Source organism: Tursiops truncatus, chromosome 19 (assembly GCF_011762595.2).
Source record: "Tursiops truncatus isolate mTurTru1 chromosome 19, mTurTru1.mat.Y, whole genome shotgun sequence".
Taxonomy (NCBI): domain Eukaryota; kingdom Metazoa; phylum Chordata; class Mammalia; order Artiodactyla; family Delphinidae; genus Tursiops; species Tursiops truncatus.
In genome coordinates this window covers 28,625,860-28,644,854 of record NC_047052.1, presented here as the reverse complement: position 1 = coordinate 28,644,854, position 18,995 = coordinate 28,625,860, and the positions used below count along the sequence as shown (strand labels likewise).

General features: G+C 40.0%; 1 protein-coding gene across 3 annotated transcripts in view; it reads left to right on the top strand.

Annotated features, from left to right (window-relative positions):
* BBS2 (Bardet-Biedl syndrome 2) overlaps positions 1 to 14,841 on the top strand; it is a 32,020-nt gene extending 17,179 nt beyond the window's left edge. For 2 of the 3 annotated variants that reach the window (XM_019951386.3, XM_019951388.3), the window contains 10 exons: positions 639 to 774; positions 1,006 to 1,145; positions 2,107 to 2,251; positions 2,337 to 2,508; positions 3,290 to 3,419; positions 4,654 to 4,785; positions 5,272 to 5,409; positions 6,776 to 6,888; positions 13,486 to 13,634; positions 14,365 to 14,841. In XM_019951386.3, the coding sequence (XP_019806945.1) occupies positions 639 to 774; positions 1,006 to 1,145; positions 2,107 to 2,251; positions 2,337 to 2,508; positions 3,290 to 3,419; positions 4,654 to 4,785; positions 5,272 to 5,409; positions 6,776 to 6,888; positions 13,486 to 13,634; positions 14,365 to 14,471 (1,362 nt within the window). In that variant the 3' untranslated portion in view covers positions 14,472 to 14,841. The remainder of the gene's footprint in view (positions 1 to 638; positions 775 to 1,005; positions 1,146 to 2,106; positions 2,252 to 2,336; positions 2,509 to 3,289; positions 3,420 to 4,653; positions 4,786 to 5,271; positions 5,410 to 6,775; positions 6,889 to 13,485; positions 13,635 to 14,364) is intronic. The other variant, XM_019951387.3, reaches the window with a different exon arrangement.
* The last annotated feature ends 4,154 nt before the right edge of the window (positions 14,842 to 18,995 follow it).

Genomic DNA, 18,995 nt, shown 5'->3' with positions numbered 1-18,995 from the left:
TAGGTTGGCATTTTTCAAACTTTAGCTATAACTATATTGTATACATTTACATATAGTAAAGATAAAATTTGTATATAGAGCTAACATGTCTTGTATGCCTCTATGTGCCAGGCCCTGTTCTGAGTGCTTACCACGTGTTAATTCCTTTAGGCGTCATTACACCTCTGAGGTGTGGATACAGTTATTTTCCTCATGTTCTTATTATTGATCTCCAGATCAATCAGTTATTGACCTCCAGATGAGGAGGCCAAGCACAGAATGGTTAAGAGACTTGTCCAAGATCCCACAGGCAAAAAAAGCCCCCAGTGGCAAAGCTGGAATTCAGACCCACGCAGTTTGGACTTTTGCACTGTCCTGTATATTCTAAATGTACTGCCTCTCAGGCAACCCACTTCTTCAAAGGAAGTACTATGTGCAGGCCAGTATGTAAAACAGCTTTTACTTAATAAGAAAAAGAAAACAGGCCCCTTGGCCCTGATGGTCGTAGGTACGTCCTGAGAAGCCACAGAGCCCCATGGAATACTCTTGAAAACTTCTAGACCATAGCTGACTTTAAAGCTGATTCAACTTTAAAATTTTGTGTTATTTTTAAAAAACTGTAGCATAAGCTATTTTTCAAGTTCTTGTTTTATTTTTAGGTTGATGCTCGAAGTGACCGAACTGGGGAGGTCATCTTTAAGGACAACTTTTCTTCTGCAGTTGCTGGTGTGGTGGAGGGAGATTACCGGATGGATGGCCACATACAGTTAATCTGCTGCTCGGTGGATGGGGAAAGTAAATCGGGACAGGAAAAATCCTTGAAAAGTCAGATTTTGATTTGGGTCCGAATACCGGGAAATTCCACTATAAAGTGTGTGTGTTGATATCCTTTCATCCTAATAAATTCACCTAAGTTGGGGAAATGAAAACTTAGCTTTTAAGAACAGGTAATTGATGACTTAAAAGTAGACCTGGCTGTACCTGGGCTTATCCCTCAGTCTGGTGAGTGTTGTTTCCTCTTGTCAGTCCGGGGCTACCTGCCAGGCACGGCTGAGGTGAGAGGGAACCTCATGGACACCAGCGTAGAGCAGGACCTGATCCGAGAGCTGAGTCAGAAAAAGCAGAACCTGTTGCTGGAGCTCCGTAACTATGAGGACAATGCCAAGGTAGGTCCTAATGTGGAGGGCCCATGGGAGTCTGAGAAGTTGAGAATGACCAGGAGGATTGGCAGCTGTGAAAGAAGAGTTTCAGCGTCTGCCACGGTGTGGGCTCCCCCTCCCCGCTGGTGGAAGCCCAGATGGTTTGCCTTTTTGCTAGTGTCAGAATGAAGAGGGTGTGTATCCTTTAACCTAGAAATTCCACTGCTGGGCAGCTAAACTATGGAAATATTTGCGTGAGTGTTCAGAGACATTTACTGCAGCACTATTTGTAGCAGGGAACAGTTGGAAGCAACTTAACTTTTGATCAGTAGTAGGGACTGTGGGCTGGGGAATATTAAGCAGCCCAAAAGAATGAAGTATATATATGGGGACTGATATGGAAGGGTATCTGTGGTATTACTGAATGAAAGGAAGCGAGAACAATATGTATAGAGTAACTTATCTTTTTCAACAACAAATAACATAAAAATTGACAACTGCAGAAGCTCTGTGTGTGCGTGCGTGTGTGTGCACGCGTGCGTGTGTGTGCACGCGTGCGTGTGTGTGCACGCGTGCGTGTGTGTGCACGCGTGCGCGCGCATGTGTGTATATGTACATGTATGTACCAAACTGGCTGGAGGATGAGCTGGGGAGTAGGATTTTAATTTGTCCCATGATGCATAACTGTATTTGAATTTGCTATACTAAGTGAATTTCTTTAGTTACTAAAAGAAATGCAGACAAATGTAAAAGACATGCTGGGGGACACTGGACCCTAACCACAGGAAGGGATGAGAGTATTTTCCTTCGGGGAAAAAGCCAGGTTAGAGTGAGAGCACTAATGAGGTGAGTCCTCTGAAGTCTAAAGAATCAGGTGAATAAGATGGTGGGGGATCTGTCTTCTGAAGCTAAATAGCCATGTTATTTAAAATTAACATGAGTTCACTGTTCCGGTGGCTGAGCTGGAAGTGGGTGGGGCGTTTTGCAGGCCGAACTGAGCAGTCCACTGAATGAGGCTGATGGGCATCGGGGCATCATCCCGGCCAACACCAAGCTCCACACTGCCCTCTCCATCAATCTGGGGAGCGAGGCGCAGGCTGCCCATGCAGAGTTGTGCATTTCCACTTCTAATGGTAAGTTGTTACTTGGAGCTGGTGTGTTGGCACCTGTGCCATCTTGGAGTGGTTCTTGGACTGCTGTCTTCTCTCTTCCCTGCAGACACCATCATCCGAGCAGTATTGATTTTTGCAGAGGGAATTTTTCTAGGCGAAAGCCACGTGGTGCATCCCAGCATTCACAACCTTTCCAGCTCCATCCGCATCCCAATTACACCTCCCAAAGATGTCCCTGTGGATCTGCACTTGAAAACCTTCGTGGGCTACAGGAGCAGGTGACCCTTTGCAAGTCACAGTTCATTTCCAGAGAGCAGTTCGAGAGCAAAATGTGTAGATTTCCCATTATGTCATGGATTCTGTGGGGCCGGAGAAGCCGTTTCCCATTATGTCATGGATTCTGTGGGGCCGGAGAAGCCGTTTCCCATTATGTCATGGATTCTGTGGGGCCGGAGAAGCCGTTTAATGGTTCTTCCCACCCAGGCAGGGTTTCCTGTGACCTCTTATTTCTCTAATTTGAAATCTTTCAAAAAAAAAAATAACGAGTATATGAGTTTAAGATGGTTATTTCTGGTTTTAGTCAGGTGATCTCATATTCACAAAAGTTCCAAAAATACATTTAAAGGATGAGTTAGTTTTGGCCACTAAGACTACAAGGTTAGGTTGCACCTTTACATGAGAGTCATATGTAACCTCAGCTAGTGAAAGAAAACCACTAGATTTTTGGAAGATAAAAACCTTGTCACGTTCCTTTTAGAGTGTTTTAAACCCTTGGTGCAGGCGTGTATTGGGTTGGCCAAAAAGTTCGTTCGGGGTTTTCCGTAACATCTTACGAATGAACTTTTTGGCCACAGACTCACGATGTCACTAAACCCCAAACACCATTACGTATGGGACTTTAACCCTCAAGTCTGTTTTGGGCAGGGGGAATTTCTTTATTGAAACCCTTAAATGTCAGCTTGATGACCTGGTAGTGACGTTACATTTATTTTCTGGGCCTTGCCCTTTGAAATAAATTCTACATAAACAGTTCTCTTGTGTTCCGTTGGTTGGCCACAGCACCCAGTTTCATGTGTTTGAGTTGACAAGACAACTCCCCCGTTTCTCCATGTATGCGCTGACCAGCCCGGACTCTGCCAGTGAGCCGCTCAGTTATGTCAACTTTATCATCGCAGAACGGGCACAGAGGGTGAGTATCTGGCTTTTCTCTTTCAACACTTTTACACTTTAGAATCCTTTGGATGTTTTTTTGTAGAAAGGGGGAAATTACATGAATGTGTTATTTGGTAGCAGTAAATATGACATGAAAGGGTTATGTAGCCTGGAGTTGGATTGTTTATAACCTGTACCAAAAATGTTGCTAAAATATCTTCTCCCATTTTGAAAAATTATTCAAAAATATTTATTTTTGATAATTCAGAAATATTTATTTCGAATAATTTATTAGTAATAATTAATAATTATTAATAATTTATTACCTACACATCCTTAGTCACAGGTGAATTCTTCCCAGTTTTCAATTCCTCTCTTTCTTATAGTCTTAGTGTGGTTGGATCTAGTGTTCCAAGAGGAGCGTGCATCAGAATGGAAAGAGAGTGGGGACTTGGAAACGGGAACATTTTTGGGGTTCAAGTGCTACCTTAACTAGTAAATTTTTAGCGATCTTATGGAATTCCCCTCAACAGTCTGAGCCCCAGTTTTCTTATCTGTAGGTGAGGATAGTCTTACCTCACAAGGGGGCCCCTGAGGATTACATAATTGGTATAACAGCATTTTGTAAAGTTTAAAGGACTAATACCTGTGGATTTTAACATTGGCTGGACTTTGGAATTCTCAGGGAGGATTTTAATCATGTAGATTCTCAGGCCCCTTCCTGGCCTGTGAAACAGGAAACTCTACAGGTGGCCCCTTCCAAAAGGCCTCACAGGTGGATCTTATGTGGAACCTGTGTTGCAAACCACTGTAAAGTATTATTTATATTAAAATTAATTCTTTACTGATAGTGTGGATGTATCTCTGTGTTTGTGCTGTATGTGTGCAAACTTCATTTAAATTTTTTAAAGAGTGGAATGGAATGATTTTAAGCAGGATATAGCCACAGAAGAGCTACCATGTAAACAGAATTACCCTCATACCTGAATCATTTCCACATTGCATATAAGATTATGTCTAAGTAGAAAATGCTATAAAATTACGCATGCTGTGGGACCACACATAATTATGAACGTTACTTAAGAACATGCATAGGGTGGGAAAAAGGAGTGTGAATAGTGTTTTCTTGGTGGGGGTGAAGTATAATTCTTTGTTTTTTGTTTGTTTGTTTTGTTTTGTTTTTCCAAGGAGTAAAACTAGAAAGCAGGATAACTCTTAATAATGACTGTACTTTCAAAATGGAAATTCATTTCATCCTGTTCATCTTTAAGGTTTTCATGTGGCTCAACCAGAACTTTCTGTTACCAGAGGACACTAACATTCAGAATGTTCCATTTCAAGTATGTTTCACATCCTTACGGAATGGTGGCCAGCTGTGTATAAAAATAAAACTTAGTGGAGAGGTAATTTTTACTGTCACGGGCACAGATTTCTCACATAACATTTAACGTTCAGTGTAAAGTGAGGCAGGTGAAACCAATCTGAAGGTCATAAAACTACGTGTTTCAGCCTAGTCTGTTAGTGTTATCATCTCTGACACGGGCGTATAATCTAGAACAGTGGTTTTCTGCCTCTCTCCCCCCTTCCCTTCACCCATTCCTTGCCTTATTTGGGACGGTTAGGAATACGGAGGAGGACAAAACATTTTCCCTGTCTGAATGACCTTGTTGTTCAGTTTATAAGGCAAGAGGATTGATTTTTTTTGGCCTGCTGCTAGAAATAATTAATGTGGTTTGTAATTTCCTTGAGGGCTAGACCTTATCTTTATTTATCACCACATATACATTTATGTTCAATAAATGTGCTAGATATGGGGAATTTCAGGTAGTTCCAGCCAAGTTTGTCTTTAATGTCCAAGGATGCTAACTTGTCTTTTTTTCTTTGGATAGATCACTATAAATACTGATGACATTGATTTGGCTGGTGATATCATCCAGTCGATGGCATCATTTTTTGCTATTGAGGACCTTCAGGTAGAAGCCGATTTCCCTGTCTATTTCGAGGAATTACGAAAGGTGCTAGTTAAGGTGAGGGCACCTGGTGGGTGCATTTGAGAGAACATTGTGGTCTAATAATGTTTGAAATATTTCTTTTAAATTAGTGGTACTACAAATGTACATATGTTACATGATAGTCATGTTTTAAAGAACTTTTGAAAATTCTTAAAATAAAAATTTAGCTAGTATTGGAGAGTTTCATGAGTTAAAAAGATATCTTTTATAAAAGTGAGTGGTTAGCTCTTGCACCCTGCTTTCTGTTTGGTTTGGAGGGACACTTTAAAAACAATAAGTGAACATTTTCCTTTGCTAGCCTTTCATCTTATCTGTTGTATCTACTTTGCTTTTTGGTTTAGTGCTTTCCAAGAACCCAAAATCAAAAAAGAAAAGGATTGTGATTTGTCCCCACTTATAACAACATCCCTACCCCAGATCTCTAAAATGTTAATATTTGTGTTGCTTGGGCTCACGCTGCTAAGACGTGGGTAAGATTCACATCGAATGTCATTTTGAGTGTTGGGGGCAGCACAGGAGGAGATGAAACCCGGGAGATAGTTAAGATGGGGCAAGTGAACAGCAGAAAGAAAAGGGCGGGGCTCCCCTGGTGGCGCAGTGGTTAAGAATTCGCCTGCCAATGCAGGGGACATGGGTTTGAGCCCTGGTCCGGGAAGATCCCACATGCCGCGGAGCAACTAAGCCCGTGCGCCACAACTGCTGAGCCTGCGCTCTAGAGCCGCGAGCCACAACTGCTGTGCCCATGTGCCACAACTACTGAAGCCTGCCCGCTTAGAGCCCGTGCTCCACAGCGAGAGAAGCCACCACAATGAGAAGCCCATGCACCGCAGCGAGGAGTGGCCTCCGCTCGCCGCAACTAGAGAAAGCCTGCGTGCAGCAATGAAGACCCAACACAGCCAAAAATAAAATTAATTAATTAAATAAAAAAGAAATAAAAGGGCCTCGGTATATAATACATAGCGTCTTTTCAATTTATCTAGCTTTCAAGACGCTTGTGAGGCTTTTTTTTTTTTTTTGGCCGTACGCGGGCCTCACACTGTTGTGGCCTCTCCCATTGTGGAGCACAGCCTCCGGACACGCAGGCTCAGCGGCCATGGCTTACGGGCCCAGCCGCTCCACGGCATGTGGGATCTTCCCAGACCGGGGCACGAACCCGTGTCCCCTGCATCGGCAGGCGGACTCTCAACCACTGCGCCACCAGGGAAGCCCTGTGAGGCTTTTTTTTTTTTTTTTTGGCCACCATGTGGCATGCGGGATCTTAGTTCCCTGATCAGGGCTCAAACCTATAGCTCCTGCAGTGGAAGCTCAGAGTCTTAGCCACTGGACTGCCAGGGAAGTCACTGTGAGGTCTTTCTAATTCCTGGCTGTTCATGGTCTCCAGGTGGATGAATATCACTCAGTGCATCAGAAGCTCAGTGCTGACATGGCTGATAATTCTAATCTGATCCGAAGTTTGCTGGTTCGAGCTGAGGATGCTCGTCTGATGAGGGACATGTGAGTATTTACCATGGCTAGGACAGGTACGTGGTTGAAAGCATCAGCGATATGGAGTAACATCTCTCAGATGCTACTAGTAGGAGTGTAAATAGGTACAGAGACTTTGGAAGGTAACTTGGCATCATCAGTAAAGTTGAAAATGTGCACACCCTATGACCCAGCAATTCTCCTGGTTTATAACCTTGAGAACCTTGTGCATATAAACCAGGATATTAGTTCAAGAATGTTCATAAAGGCGTCGTTCATACGAACCCCAAAGTGGAAACAATCCGTACTAATATAACTGATAAATTATGATATATCTGTACACTGGAATACTACATGCAATGAGAATGCACGTATCTGGATGACATGTAACAACATGGACAAATCTTACAAACATAATGGAGATTGAAACAAGTAAGACTCAAAAGAATATGTACAAAATGCTTTCATTTATTTAGTTTGGAAACAGACAAAACTAAGCTATATCTTGGGAAGCATACATAGATGATAAAAATATAAAGAAATACAGGGAAGAGATTATCATTCAAGATAGTATATTCTCCTTGGGGAGGAGGGGACTCTATTCAGAGAGAACACATTGGGAAGCTTCTTGAATGTTGGCAATGTCCTATTTCTTGACCTAGTTAACAAGCATTTGTTTTGTGAGTTTTTCTGAATGTGTATTAAAATATATTTATTTATATATTTTTAAATTTTTTAAACTTTTGGCTGCATCAGGTCTTAGTTGCGGCACGCAGGATCTTCGTTGAAGCATGTGGGATCTTTCGTTGTGGCGCTCGGGCTTCTCTCTAGTTGTGGTGCGCGGGCTCCAGAGCACGTGGGCTCTGTAGTCTGCAGCATGCGGGCTCTCTAGTTGAGACGCGCGGGTTCAGTAGTTGTGGTGTGCGGGCTTAGTTGCCCCGTGGCATGTGGCATCTTAGTTACCTGACCAGGGATCAAACCCATGTCCCCTACATTGGAAGGCAGATTCTTTACCACTGGATCACTGGGGAAGTCCCTGAATATGTATTATATTTTAGAATAAAAAGTTAAAAACAGGGGCTTCCCTGGTGGCGCAGTGGTTGAGGGTCCGCCTGCCGATGCAGGGGACACGGGTTCGTGCCCCGGTCCGGGAGGATCCCACATGCCACGAAGCGGCTGGGCCCGTGAGCCATGGCCGCTGAGCCTGCGCGTCCGGAGCCTGTGCTCCACAATGGGAGAGGCCACAACAGTGAGAGGCCTGCGTACCGCAAAAAAAAAAAAAAAAAAGTTAAAAACAAATTTGTGCACGTCTGGCTTCTTGCTAAGATGCAAAATTTATCTCGGCAATAAAATGTACTGAGGTGGATTCAGTAAAATAGTTCACCAATGATAGGTGAAGTTTATGTGTGCATTTTAGAGGCAAGAGTTCGCCTAAGGTGCTGCTTGTTTTTTCTGAAAGGCCTGAATCATTAGCAGATAGTTAAAATGGTCTTGCTCAGAAGTAAGTGATTTCTGAAAGTTATATTGTTGAAGATTTCAAACACAAAAGTAGATTGAATTATATAATGATTTCCTCTATAGCAGCTACTTAGCTTCAGTAGTCATCAACTAAGGGCTCATCTTGTTTCATCTCCACATTCACCTTCTTCCTCTTCTAGGTACTGTATTATTTTGAAGCAAATTCCAGACATCATATAATTTTAGCCACAGATATTTCAATGAACCTTTAAAAAACAATAACCACAATACCATTATCACACTTAGAAAAATGTAAAATAATTTCTTAATATCACAAAATATCTAGTCGGTGTTTAAAATTACCGCAGTTGTCTCAAATGTATGTGTGTGTGTTTGGTGTTTTGTTTTGTTCAAATCAAGATTCAAAGACCAAAGACCATGCATTGAATTTGGTTGATAAATCTCTTTTAATCCATATGTTTGCTTGCTCACTTTTTCTCCTAACTCTCTCCTTCTTCTGTAGTTTCCCACCTTGGATTTTGTTGATTGTATCCTGTGGTAATGTTTAGTATTATTCTTCTGTCCCCTATATTTCTGTGAAAATGGTAGTTAGATACAGAGGATTGATCAGATTCAGGTTCAGTTTTTTAGCAAGAATGCTTCATAAGTGGTGCTGTGTGCTTCTGTGAGGATGCATGTAACGTCTGGCTGTCTCTTTTTATTATGTTATCAGCTGTTGATCACTGCTGAAATATTTCTTCTGGGGTTTGCAAAATAGTGATATTTTAATTGTTATTTTTTCTTTGTAAATTGGCTGAAGTACTTCTATAAAGAGTAACATTCTCTCATGAATTAATGAATTATTTGGTTCCCTGAGGTACAGTTTGTACTGGAATGACACACTCTCAGCTTTAAAATAATGAGTTGGTTCCCTAGCATCTCCAAGTTGACCAATGAGATTTTTAAACTCCTATTAACATTTTTAATGTGCTTCAGGCCATTTCAGTTATTCTTTATGGTGGCTCAGTTGTCCTGTCTTTGGCCAGTAGAAGCCTTTTCAGGTTGGCTGCAGTTATCAATACCTTTGGACAGACCTATTAGTTTCATTAGTTTGTTTTCTTGTACAAGATTTTTTAGGCTTATCTGGTATATATCCTCTTCTGAATCTGGAATCAGCTATTTCTTCAATCCTGGTCCTTTATAGTGGGAAATGGAGATCACAGTCTGAGCATTAGAGATGCTCATTGCTACTGGGTTGGATATTGATTTGAGACCTTTTCCACAGATAAAGCTAGGTAATGTATATATTTTTTTCAGTGAGCAAATATATCATGAATTCATACTATTTCCAATTCAAATTTATGAATACAGGCTCTTAATTTTGATGTTAACGGGGTATCTCTTCTCTCACAGTGGAAATCATGTCTCTAACCACTGTCAACATAACTATTGGCTTTATCTTATGGTACACACACAACATTTAAGGATAGTACCAACATTACTGTCAACAATATGATTGCCGAAAATGGTGTAAGACTTTTTTTCTAGTTCTTTGTGTCTTTAGAGTGTGTTCTAGTAGGGAGTTTTAGTCAAATGACTATATTTTAAAGTCATTTGAAATAATTCCTCTTTTTTTGGTCATGCTACAAGTGTGATATACAGTTAGATTCATTTGGTTCATTTTGCTGTCAATCTTAGGGGACTGACATTTTTTCCTTTTTGGTTTGATTTTATTACATATTTATTAAAACCTTATATGGGGGCTTCCCTGGTGGTGCTGTGATTGAGAGCCCGCCTGCCGATGCAGGGGACACGGGTTCGTGCCCCAGTCCGGGAAGATCCCACATGCTGCGGAGCAGCTGGGCCTGTAAGCCATGGCCGCTGAGCCTGCGCATCTGGAGCCTGTGCTCCGCAACGGGAGAGGCCACAATAGTGAGAGGCCCACGTACCGCAAAAAAAACACACAAAACAAACAAACAAAACCTTATATGGGTCCAAAGTTGGCCCTATAAAACATGTGCAGAAAAGTCTAACTTCTCTTTCCCGTCACCTCCATCCTGTTTCCTCCCTTTCACTATAAATAACCAATCAAAAATTTAAATATACATACACACATCTCCTCACATGGTAAGTAAATCATAGCAAATTACTCTTCTCCACCTTGCTTTTTTTTTTTTTTTTTTTTTTTTTTTTTTTTTTTTTGGTACGCAGGCCTCTCACTGTTGTGGCCTCTCCCGTTGTGGTGCACAGGCTCCGGACGCGCAGGCTCAGCGGCCATGGCTCACGGGCCCAGCCGCTCCGCGACATGTGGGATCTTCCCGGACCGGGGCATGAACCCGTGTCCCCTGCATTGGCAGGTGGAATCTCAACCACTGCGCCACCAGGGAAGCCCTCCACCTTAATTTTTACACTTAAAAATGTATCTTGGAGTTCATTCCACAGTAGTACACAGAGAGACTTCTCATTTGTTTTTACAGCTGCACAGTACTCTATTCTCTGGATGTTTATTCAGCTAGTTCTCCACATTTGGGTTGCTCTTCTGCTATTATATTGCAGTGAATAATTTCGTTACATAAATCTTTTCATATTTTTACTCAGGTATCTTTGGGGAAAAGTTCTAAAATGGGATTGCTGGGGAAAATGATAAAATGTGTATACAGTTTTGCAAGATTTTGCCAAATTCCCCTCCATAGCTGTCAAATCATTTTGCATTCTCCTGAGAGTGCCTGTTTCCCTTAGTCTTGTCAATGGAGTATGTTGGCAAACTCTTGGATACTTACCAATTCAGTGGGTGAGAAATGGTCTCATTGTTGTTTTAATTTTCATTTATTATGAGCAGTATTGAGCATCTTTTCATTATTTTAAGGGCTTATTTGCGTTTCTTTTGGTGTGTAAATTCTTTCTTTTTTTTTTGGCCATAGCAGGCAGCATGAGGGAACTTAGTTCCCCAACCGAGGATCAACCCGTGCCCCCTGCAGTGGACGCTTGGAGTCCTAACCACTGGACTGCCAGGGAATTCCTTGTAAATTGTTTATTTCTTTAGCCTATTTAGATTTTTGGTTTTGCTCATGAAAGCTTTTACAATTTTTTATGTAGTCAGATTGATCCATCTTTTCCTTGGTACTTCTACATTTTGAGTTCTAGTTACAAAAGTTTCCTTACTTCCCATTTGTAGAGAAATTCTTTTAGTATTTTGTATATTTACATTTAAGTCTGTTACAGTTGGAGTTTATCCTGGTGTTCATTGTAAGTTATAAATTCAGTTTTATCTTTTTCTATGTGACTGTCACATTGTTTCAGTAATACTACTTTAAAAGCCTGTTTTCCCACTGATTTGAGATGCTGCCTTTATAATAATACAATGTATTTCCATATGCAGTGGGTCTATTTCTGGATTTTCTATATTGCTCTATCTGTCCGACTTGTCTCTTCATTTGACAGTGCGATTCTTTTCTTAAAAATGCTTTGTTTTATGTCTTAAAATTTTCTTAAAATTTTTCTTAAAGTTTTTCTTAAAATTTTTCTTAAAAATGCTTGTGTTTTAATGTCTGGTATGGCTAGGTGCCCCTCTCCCAACCCTTATGCTCTTCTTTTTCATGGTTTTTCCGGGCTACTCATGCTTCTTTGTTCTGTGAACTTTATCAGTTATTTTAGCTCCAGAAAAAAGTAGGTAGTTTTACTGGGATCACATTAAATTTATTAACTTAGGAAGAATTGACATTGTTACAGTGATGTTCAGTCTTACTAAGAATGTGGTATGTCTTTATATTTTGTTCAAGGCATGTTTATGTGTTTCAGGAGTTTTATGGTTTTGTTCTTGTAGGTATCAGACATTACTTGTCAAGTTTAGGTGTAGGTATTTTCTTTTTGCAATTGTAAATAGGCTCGCTCTTCCACATTGTATCTTCTAACTGGTTTTTTGTTTGTCTATATGAACACTTGATTTTTCTATGTTGATTTTGTAGTCTACTACTTTACTGAATTATCTTATAGTTTAGTTTTTCCAGAGATACACTGTATTATTTGTAAATTGAGATAGTTTTACCTCTTTCCAGTTCATTTTCTTCCAGTTGTTTTCTCTGAGGTATATAAGATTTTTGCTTTTTTTGCCAACTTTATCTATAGAGCTCCTTTTTTTCTCTCTCTGGCTTTTTTTTTTTTAAGTGAAAGAGATGTTGCTGGCTTTAGGCATTTGACTGTGCTAAACTGGAGAGAGGTGACCAGCAACCTCTAAATTCCTTTTTTCTTGATTTATTTATATTTCATTTCGAGACTATCAAATATACATTGTATTTTTTAAAGCCAGGTTAGTTGATATATAATTTATAATATACATGTAGATAATTCACCCTTTTTAGGTTTACAGTTCAATAAAATTGGGGAAATTTATACTACCAGAATCAAGTACCTCTCCTAACGTCCAGGCCCTGGCAGCCACTGATCTAATTTCTCTTCCTATAGTTTTACCTTTTCCTAAATGTCATATAAATGGAATCATACAAATATATATAGCCTTTTGGGTCTGGCTTCTTTCACTTACCATAATGCCTTTGAGATTCATCCATATCGTCGCAAGTTATCAGTAGTTCATTCCTTATTATTGCTGAATAGTATTCTATTGTATGGATATCCATACTTTGTGTATCCATTCACCAATTAATTGACATTTGGGTTGTTTCCAGACTTTGGTGATTGAGAATAAAGCTGCTATAAACGTTTGCATACAGGTTTTTTGCAGACATATTTTCATTTCTTTTGGGTGAAATGTGGCATAATGTGATTGCTGTGTTGTATAGTAAGTATATGTTTAACTTTACAAGAAACTGTCAGTATTAATCTGAAGCTTGGAAGATAGCCTATCACCTTACTCACTTTTCCCCACCCCTTATATCATGGGCATGAAAATTCTTGGTTCCTAAGTTCAAACAAACCATGGATCAATAACCAAGGAAGGCCACTTGTCTTCCATTTATTTGGAAGAAGCAGAGTATTTCATAGAAAATTCTCAATGTTTTCAAAGCAGACTTTAGCAGTTACCCTGTTTTAATGACAATACAGATAAAAATCTGGTTTGTTCCTTTTTTTAATGTCTAAGAAGTTTGCAGGTCTTTTCATTTAAGCCTGCCATACTGAGGTACAGTGGTGTTAAATTTCTCTTGATGTACACAGGAGAACAATGAAGAATCGCTATATGGAACTATATGACCTTAATAAAGACTTGCTCAATGGATATAAAATTCGCTCTAACAATCACACAGAGCTGTTGGGAAGCCTCAAAGCAGTAAATCAAGCGATTCAAAGAGCAGGTCGTCTACGTGGTAAGTCTCTGTTTGTAGCACTGTATTTCGTCTGTAATTTTGGGGTGAGAACCATTGAAGATGGTGGTAGCTTCAAGAATTCGTATCAGGGCTTGTATCTATAAAGATGCCTTTCATACTGAAGTTAGCACCGTTCACTTGAGTTGCAGTCAGCCTATTGTTTGGCTTTAGTCTGCAGACTTCAGAGGGAAAGAACACTTTCAGCATCTTTTCTTAGATCTTGCTGCATCCTCTAAAGAAAAACCTAGTGACATATACTCAAGAGGAAAGCCTTAAATACTCCTATTAGAAAAAAATAAAAAAGACTGAAAATTAATGAGTTAAGTGTCCAACTTAAAATTTACAAAAAGAACAACAGAGTAAACCAAAGGAAGCAGAAATATCAGCCAGAGATTTATACTTGGAATCTGCTGTTTTGGGTCAGTGCTTTGACCTCCTTTTATAGAAAAGGATCAAAGCTCATATCCACTTAGCAAAGATTATTTCTAAAACTGACTCTTGGTTTCTAGGTGTGAGATAGTTTCTAAGCTTGGTTTGTGTTTGTGATAAAGTCCCTTACAAGGGTATGTATCTTTTTTAGGGAATGGTAAGATAAATTGGTTAAATTTGTACTTACCTATAACTCTTTTCTACCCTAGTTTTATGTTGTTTTTATAGATAGCCTCTGATTCATAATTTCACTTTTAATAATCTTTTGCCTCATATGTATTTGATGTTTCTTCTCTTACAGTTGGAAAACCAAAGAACCAGGTGATCACTGCTTGTCGGGATGCGATTCGAAGCAACAACATCAACACGCTGTTCCGAATCATGCGGGTGGGGACAGCTTCTTCATAGGAGAGGAAAGAATAGGTAACTAGGTTGCTAGAAGGGGTTTCTCCTTAAACTTCTAGGCTGGTTTGCTTTGGATCACATCCCGGTGAACCCAAGGTGCTGAGAGCGAAAACCACCTTGGTGAGTTGTACAAATGAAAGACAAAGCATTGCATCTGAAAAGTGTATTCACTTTCTTTTTTTTAAAAATCAGTAGTACTGTTGCAGAATACACTACGTTTGTATGGAGGGAAATGAATACTTTTGAAACATTAGGGCTTCAAAGTCCAGTTTTTCTGTATATATGTAAAGTCAGTGTGTAGATGCATCTTTTTTCTTGAAATTGTAATTAAAGTAGATTATCTACTTTTTCATTAAAATTTAAAGGTGTTGCACTATGTGTTTACTGATTGTAAAATCACCACATCAGAATTGCAGAAAACCATTTGTGTTACGTGGAGAAAAACAAAAATATGGACATTCAATTTGTGCCCCTTTTTTTTAAACCTCACGTCATTTTATTGAATATATACTTATTAAGAACTTACTTTACAGTAGGAATGTTCTAGACTTTGGTCCAAAGATGGGCCATATATATAATTCTCTGTATAACAAAAAAAGTTTGGAATTTTCAGAGCTGAATGTGGAGAAGTGAGAGTGAAGTCTAATGCAATTATGGAGGTTTCGCTCAGAATATCTGTTCCAATTTTCTTCTAGTGTGACTTCCCTTTCCTGTGAAGAGCAGGAAGCTAAAACAGGAGTTTCTCCAATTCGTTTTCAGCTGGTGATCCAGGTTTGATTCAGCTTGCATTTCAGATGCAATCAGATGCAATCACATGAGACTTGAAATTTGAACTGAGATAAATGGGATATCGGGCATGTATTTGATCAGTGTGGATTATAGCAAATGTAGCGTGGTTCTGGAGCCAAACTCTGTCTCTGAGGCTTGCCGGTGTAGCAGAAATAGATTCTGGGTAGTAGAAAAGCTGGCATGACTGGGGGACCTTGAAGCTGGAGTGGCAGCTTCCTGGTTTTGCACATGAGGTCTCCTGAATGGAGCACTGTGATGCTGTTCTGGAACTGTAAATGGTAGCTGATTTAGTGGCTCAGCCTGAGGCAGTCCTATGTTTATATATGCAATAAAGGGTGCCTCCTGGTTTCACAAGCAGCTTCCTGATCTGGCAGGAGCAGCTGCTTTGGCAGCCTGGTTCTGCAGTACAGACTTGAGCAAAGATTCTGGAATTGCATCCTACAGGTTTTTATTCGACAGCCTTAATAATTCTGTAAACTATCTGGCAGGCTGTAATCCTTTTATTCAAATTGTCTAGTGAGGAATCTGTTCTCTGCATCAGAATACTGACCTGTATGAAACCCCAAAGAGACTATACAGAACACAGGCCTTTCCTCTGTGGTAAGTTAATTTCATAGTTTCCTCCGTTTGGCCATTTAGCATTACCTCTTCTATTTCTGAAATGTGAGCTTTAAGGAGCCCTAATTTTTATGAGACTGTTAGGCCCCTCTAATACCTTTGTTTTGCATTTTCAACCTGTAAGCTCAAAAGACATCCACATATACTATATTATCTTCAGTAATCTCCAAAGTAGTAATCTTTTATACCTGCTTCAGAGATGAAGAAACTGAAGCGCAGGGATTAATTACTTGCCAGAGCCACAGAGCTACTGGCAAGACGCAAGTCCCACCGTGGGGTCTTTTTCTGTTTTAGCCATAGTCTAACTTACACCCTTTGAGATTAAAATCTCTAGTTGGTGCTGGTTTTAAATTGTATGGCATTATTCATTTTTAGGGACCCTTAAAGAATCATCTCATTAAAGGTCATTCTGTTGTACTTCAGCCCCAAAACTTCCTTCTTACACCTAAAAATATTCATGGACAAGGCTTGAAGGAGTCGACCTGCAGCAAGATTATTTTTTATAGCCCTGACTTACAGATTACAAATAGGTTATTTTCACATTAATTTAATCCTCTTGGTATTAGTATATCTGAGCTCAGACAGGCAGAATGTTTTCTACAGGGTCCTACAGCTTGGTTAAGTCGCAGTGTAGAAGTTGGAAACCAAGTAGTCATGGCCCTTTCTGCTATTTCAGACTGCTCCCAAGTGAGTGAAGACTAGATGAGATGAAAATGTTCATAGCATTCATCCTTTTTATCCTCTTAGAAGTCATGTTTAGCTTAGGGAAGAGAACAACTGTTTGGTTATCAGCTACTTCTCTATTTTGTTGCCGTATTTTTCTGTCCTGATAGAATCTGAGTGCCTTCTACAAGCTACAGCTTAAGCTCTATTTTGTTGCTGAATTTTGTTGAAGCTTTAAGTGAACACTCTGCCTTCATTTAAAAGCTGATCTTGAGGATTCTGGTATCTGGGAGAAAGCTTTTTAGTCATTTTTAAAGCGTCCCTTTTAAAGTCACCCCCCTTATCCCTAGATTCAGGTATTCAGTATTTTAGAGAGAGTATGGTCTTTATTCTTTCCCACCATGTCTGCCTGTTCAAATACTACATCAAGGCTCAGTTCAAATGTTCTCTCAGGAGACCTTTCCTCTCCCATGTCTATTCTTTAACCCTTATTACATTTTGTGTTTATATATATCTCAGTCCCCGATTAAGTGAGAGCAGGGGCTACATCTTAATCAGCTTTGTCCTCCCCATGGTGCTAAGCCAGTGCCTTGAGCATAGAGAAGCATCTGCTGCCCCCCATGGAAGTGTTTGTCCTCAGTAAGCCTGTCAGTGGCTTCAGAAATCAAAGAACTAGGAACTTTACAACTATTAAGCAACCCTAGAAGTACTTTACAAGAATGATTTTCAACATTATTAACATTTCAAATTTTATAATTAGCAGTTATAAATCTGCCAGTGCAGAGTCCTGTGATCACAAAACTAAATTATCTCGTTTCACTTTGACACTAAAGTACAGTAAGACACCCACTGCAGCCTGGTGTTTTGCATTTTTGCCTCTTCCCCATCCGACCCCTGCCCACACTATATGCTCTAGCTCATGAGTCATCTTTTTATTTGTGTGGTAAAGAAATGTACTATTCCTGACATGAAGCTACATGGGCAATTTCCAAGTAGTTTTCAAAATTGGCTATGTGGACTGATTTTTTGTCAGTCAGAGAAGGAATTATCTGTTTTTGTAGGAATGTCCAGTTCACGCAGGCTGGAGAGCCTGCCGCTATCATTTCTCTCTATCAAGGACTCTTCTAACAGGGTTTGATTTTCTCATTCAGTTGCAGTAGTGGCCAGTATGTAATGGTACTGAAGAGGTACCGCAGCCAAAACTTACTTGCTGAGGAAATGCTGGTCTGGGAGAGGCAGCCCAAGCATTGATTTTTTTTTCAGTATTCTATGGGAAAGAAACACCACATTCAGAGGAGTTTGAGGCAGTCAGTGAGCTGTAGAAAAGCCAGGTTCAAAACGTAACAGCCTCTTTCTCTCGTAGGTTTCGTTTCATTTTTCTACATCTTTAAGTGAGGGACTGAAATTAGATTTATAGGGTTCTTCCTTAAATACTTTATTTTTCCTTTGCTTAACAGAAATACTAATATGCTTTCAAAGTAACTTTCTAAAAATGTTCTTATTTACATAATGGTTAACATGATAAGGGGAATGTGTCATGGGGACTTGACCTTACACAACTGTAGGAAGTGGCAAAGTGTAGTCTGTCAGTTTTCTAGTCTGATGCTGGAACTTGAAGCCCACAGGACAGGCAGTCAGAAAGGATGTAGAGTTGGGAAGAACAGGAACAAGCTGGAACCCAGAGGCATGAGCTGGAGCCCACAAGGACACATTAAAATCTCAGTTCTTGCCTCTGACCTTGATGGTGTGGGGAGACCCTTCATCAGAGAAGCTGAAGGAAGAGCCAGGGACGGTGGAGCAGTTGCAGGTGCAGACGTGGAATCACACTGAGAAGGTGAGCCAGCAGGTAAGCTACAGTGTGTGTGAGCTACAAAATGGCTACTGCTTCATTCTGGCCCTCCATATCTCGCACAAGGATGTGTGGCTCATCCTAACTGGAAACAGAGGGAAGGGAGTCCTGGGAAATGTAGTTCAGTCTAGCCAAGTTGATATATCACATAGCACACAGTGGCTATCACAGTATGGTGGGATTCCAGGTGACCTTTACTTCATATTTTTACATGTTGTGTTCTTCACAACAAACATGTATTATATAGATAATCTAAAAAAAATATATAAAGCTATTTGGGAAAAAAAATCTTCCTTTATTAAAAGGAATTATAAGAATTAAGAGATGACATATTTTACAGGTGAATATCATAGCTTTTCTCTGCAAGAAGTATAAAAAGGATGCCCATGTTTTAATTCCTCTGTTGCTACTTAACAGTTGTCAACATCGGCTCTAGGCCCTAAAAGTCAAGATGAAGAATGAAATGCTGAGGAAAAGCAACTTCTTCATCACTGGGTACCTTCAGTGGAGAAAACTGACCTGCGAGTTACACCATCCTTCACAGTCTAAGAGGTACCACTGTAAATGATGTAACTAACAGCAGCACCACAGTCTGGCTCTCAGGGATT